The sequence below is a fragment of the Carassius carassius genome, chromosome 28 (genome assembly GCF_963082965.1).
Source record: "Carassius carassius chromosome 28, fCarCar2.1, whole genome shotgun sequence".
NCBI lineage: Eukaryota > Metazoa > Chordata > Actinopteri > Cypriniformes > Cyprinidae > Carassius > Carassius carassius.
The window spans coordinates 11509727-11514729 of record NC_081782.1 but is presented as its reverse complement, the minus strand read 5'-3'; the positions used below and the strand labels follow the sequence as shown (position 1 = coordinate 11514729).

General features: G+C 35.2%; 1 protein-coding gene across 1 annotated transcript; it reads right to left on the bottom strand.

Moving 5' to 3' along the window:
* Positions 1 to 525: 525 nt before the first annotated feature.
* serpinf2b (serpin peptidase inhibitor, clade F (alpha-2 antiplasmin, pigment epithelium derived factor), member 2b) lies at positions 526 to 4997 on the bottom strand. The gene is made up of 9 exons (XM_059514306.1): positions 4910 to 4997; positions 3986 to 4057; positions 3794 to 3871; positions 3415 to 3715; positions 3184 to 3327; positions 1830 to 2018; positions 1491 to 1633; positions 1209 to 1413; positions 526 to 1096 (listed from the first exon to the last, which is right to left on the bottom strand). Exons 2-9 carry the CDS (start codon positions 4040 to 4042, stop codon positions 765 to 767), a joined length of 1449 nt encoding a protein of 482 aa, XP_059370289.1. The 5' UTR covers positions 4043 to 4057; positions 4910 to 4997; the 3' UTR covers positions 526 to 764.
* Between the last annotated feature and the right edge of the window lie 6 nt (positions 4998 to 5003).

The window sequence follows — 5003 nt, the reverse complement described above, 5'->3', positions numbered from 1 at the left end:
GACACGTTTCCGTTACCAACAACTTCCGGTGAACTTCAAAATAAATATGACACTAGGCAAGCACACTATAGTTTTGCTCCCGCTTTTAAACACTATGTGTTTTGTATTCGCATTTTAAACCATGTAATCTGGCAGAGGTTTGTGCTATTTAGACTTTTATTTTAACATTTATTTAATGCCACAACAGCAAAATACGTTTTTTAATAACATTAGCTGCGAGGCAAAAGTTGTATGAATGTCAGTGGTTTAAAACCTTTTTTAAATAAACACCTTCCAAAAGTCTTTTTTTTATATTATAAATTTAGTTAGATTATTGTGTATATATATATATATTTCAAGAAAAGTTAATTATTTGTCCATTGAATTCTCATCAGTATTTATTTGACAAAAAAAAATGCAAATTGTAAGTACAGTTTGTAAAAGTATTTCTCTATTAGTACTGCAGCAGATTGTTATACAGTATCTGAAAGAAGGCACAATTTCACTAAACCTCAATAAAAAGAAAAACTAACAAGACACTTGAAGTTTCTGGTCAAATTTCTTTAATTAAAAAACAAACAAACCAAAAAAGAAAAAGAAAGAAACATGACTTTTTAACAGATTAGGATATTTAGCACAACATTGATTTACATAGGGAAAGTAATTTCAAATTATCTGATAGAATTAACTTTTAGAATATATGTCCTTAATTGCCTCCCAGTGGGGACCAACTACGCAATCAACAATCACTTATGGACTCATTCTGCTAAATGTATAAAAACAATCTACTTTGGAGGAACATCAAAAGAGTGTGGTTTGTCATTATTTTTATCTGAATTGCCAGAGTTTGTGACCATAGTAGATGCTCCAGGGTTTGGGTTGGAAATTACTCCCAGGAAGAATGGAGTTTGACTTAAGTCATCCATTAGGGCAAAGAAAAATGGCTGATTGACAGTAAATGAAGGGTTAGAGCGTGAGATGACTACACTTGTTGCTGCCGCTGCCTCTGCCCCCTCTTCATTTATCTCAATACTGGACATATGCTGTACACTGGACACAAACAAGGGGCCCTCAGAGATGCGGTCCAGTTTCGGATTACTAAATAGCAATCCTAGACCTGGATTGAAGTAGAATTATATATTTGTTAATATAAATAATTAAGAAATATTATTAAGTTGATTTTGAATCCAAGGTGATAATATGCATGAATTAGATGCAAGATATCTTACCCATGTCTGTCATGGCCTCTTGAAGGCCCTGGTTGAAGTCAAGTTTGAATTTTGGGAGTTTGACCTGCATGTTTCTTTCTCGTGGTAATCGTCGGTAAAGATCTGAGATATTGATCTTAGCTGCAATGGCTGATACATTCACATGTCCAGATGTTGGCATTATTACTAGTAGACTCTTGTCACCTTTAAAGGGGAATCGAGCAACCTACAGGGATCAAATAGTGAGTAACAGAGCTCAATAGTGAGGCATAAAATAAAGAAAAGCATCTTAAAGGCAGTAACCTGGGCATCCAGCTCATGGTGGGTGAAAATGCTGAGAGGATACTTTGGCCCAAGCATCATATCCACATTAACAATTTGGTTTTCATCTATGTAGAAGAGCTCAGTGGAGGTGAAGTGAGGGTCAAAACGACTGAGCCACTCTCCTGTGAGAGAGAAAATTAGACTTGTGTACTTGACTTGTTTAATTAGACTTGTGTGGTCCTTTATCAGTTTACACTTGTGAAATAACAAGGGAACAATAATGCAACTGATCTGAGTAATGCAAAACCTCTGATGTGACTCACTGATGTAAAAGAGGAAATTGTGAAATACTTGCTGGTAACAGGTGTTTGTTCTGACCTTTGTAGTGCATAGCATTGATGAGCATCATAACGGCGCTGAGAGGCAGGCTGGACAAAAACTCTGATATGTGCCCATTTGTGACTTTCTTAACCCATTCATTGATGTCATTAACATCCGTCAATGTGGCCGGATCTGAGTCATACAGTTTCTGAGAGTCTTCCACGAAGTCCTGTTTTGCTTTAAATCCTAAGGGAAAAGAAAAAACTATTCATAGCTTTGCTTAGTATGGTGTCACTCAACTTTCAGTCAGAAAGCAAATATCAGCCAGTAATCAAATTCCCAATCCTATTTTTAAAAAAAATAATTCAGATAACCTATATGCATACATACATATACTGTGTATGAAAAAAAATTAATGGGAGACCCCAATACACAGCATTTTTTTAAGTATAATGTATATAAAAAAATGTAACCTAAAATATGAATAAATGTAAAATGTTATATCATTTAAAATAATTATAAAGAGAAACAGAGAGATGGATATTTTCTGGAATATATTAGTGGAACATATTCATGAATTTTATAACTCAAGCTCACTGAAAACAAGTAAATAGTCAGCAATTACATGATAATTAAAAAAAACTAATTACAAGCAATAGAACAAAAAACTACAGTAGAACAAATAAACAAGGAAAGCTACATAGTAATTATCAAAATGTATAAAACACTGCATAATGTTAACTAATTAAATTAAATATATATTCCTTCTTATAAAAGTTATAAAATTGATTTAGTCAAGAGCAGCAAGAGATTTACTCTCTTTTGTTGTTTGATTAACATGAATGACAGACAGCAGGAATATTAGACTACTGTCACTTTAAGAGCTGACTGGATCCAATATACTGTTACACATTTTCTTTCTCAGCTGTTTGCTTTCACTTAAGACCTACTATGTTCATGAGGATCCATGCAAAGACAGGCATTTTGACACATAGAAAGTGTGTATTTAACTGGTCAAGGCCTATAAAGCAGCAAAAACAACTCTGTTCAATACTCCTGCACTCTATGATCAAAGACTTCACATGCGAAACAGTCTCTCAGACACTGTGTGCATTTAACAAAATGAGTATTCTGTCACTGCTGATTGCGTTTCAACAGCTTAAAATCACTGGTTTTTAAAATGCAATACTTAAAAACGTTATGTTTCAGTGACCATGTAGCACAGCAACGTCACATAAGCGTGTAACTACATGCGATATAGAGGATAGTCCAAAATTTCTATAATCGCCCAACCCCAATTTTAAGGGACCAAGAAAAAAAGAGAAACTTTTTGCGGACACAATATCAACCTCCCTGGCAATATACAGTATACAGTATCTGTTTTGTGGTATAGGCTACGTGTGACTCTCACCAGTTTTCAGATAGATGCGGCTGGCGATGGACAGGCTTCTTTTGCGGAAGTTGTGCAGGAGGCTGCTGAGGGCAGTGTGGTAGCATGGCAGTGCATCTGCATGCAGGTGATGTAGAAGAAGCTCTTCTGTCTCATTAGTTGCTCCTAAGATTCAGATAAACATCAAGATTGTCTTACTGAGATGCAAAAACAATGCATGCCAAGACAAATTGTTTGTCATTGTAGACTTACCCAGTGCTAGCTGTGAGAGTGCTACAGACAAGCTAAGAGGGGAAATTATGACATTGGGCTGCTCTGGACTAGGCTTCAAGTTTTTCAAGAACAAAAGTCCAAGCTTCAGGATGCCATCGCCTACGGTCCGCTTAATCTGTTGGCTGGTCATGTCCCCATCACAGAGCGAATCAAGGTCCTCCTCAGAGGAGCCTTCTTTCTGCTCAGGAGAGGGAACCGAGGCTGAAGGATCTGCTTCTAGGGCATCTGGAGAAACTGTGAGTGCTTCTGTTGTCGTGGGGTCAAGAGTGCCTTTCAAATCCTGAGAGGGACAAGGCGATTGGAGTGTCAAAAGACTAAACATGTATATACCTTTAAGAATGTAATTGTGGGTTCTTACTGATACGGGTTTACTAGGGATCAGTGGGATGAGAGGAATTAAAGGCTCTGCTCCATCCTCTGGTTCAATCGCATCTTCCTACAGTAACAAGGAGCAATTTGTGGCATTTAAATACTAGAATAAAATCAATAATTTGATAAAATAGAATTAAATCATTTGGAAAAAATAAACAGCATAAGATGAGTGCATTACCGTCCAACCTTGCTTGGCATAACAAAGGAGGAGGAATGCCAGAAAACAAAAGTTCATGTTCTAGAAGTTAGTCTAAAAATGGAAAAAAGAAAAGAAATAAAACAGCACAGTTTATACAGATTATGGAATGATTTGGCATTGATCGGTCACTGGTCATTTGTACAAAATTACTCTTTCCATTTTACATAACCTTACTTATTAAAATATTATTATTAGATAAAACATATTAAATCCATTAATACACATTTTGTATACACTTCATCAGATCAAATTGTTCAGCAGAAACACAAGAAAGGAATCCTCACACACAATTTTAATCAATCTATTATTTTTGATAGAAACTCATTCCTGAAAGTCTCCCTCACTTGCACAGAAATCCATAATCTAGCTACTGGCAATAAACCAATACATGATCTGATTAACGCCTCCAATTTCAGGTGGATTGTTTTTTTGTTTTGTTTTTTACTTACAGATTGAACAAAATATTCAGTCAAATAATCAATAAATGCTTCACATGGCTAAAGGTCTGTCAGCTGTTGCATAATTCCAGGGTTAAGCAGTTTAAATTCGTTTAAAGCTACAGGTTAAATTCAGATTGCAGGAAAATTAAAAAATATATATTAATTTTGAAAACGAAAATGTATTTATGGAAATGTTACTGCATTACTACTAATCAATTTTCTTGTGCACATAAAAATAGGCTTTGTTAAATGTTTTATCAAAACATTCTTGTGGGAATTATTTGTCATTACTGAGAATTACACTTCGAAAATACAAAAACGAAAGATGAAGTGTACATATTTACAAACCAAAAGAGCTGGCAATGGATTAAACTTGTATATTTGAACAAAATATCTACGTAATATATTGAAAACAATTATTTAAGGTGAGAATGTATGAAAATAAACAAAACTGTGAGCTTACCGTGCAAATCTCCAGTGGATCCAGCCCTGACTCAGGAAAGAAACACAAAATAGGCAATGGGAAAATTCTTTGCTGTAGGGGTTGGCAGTCTCTG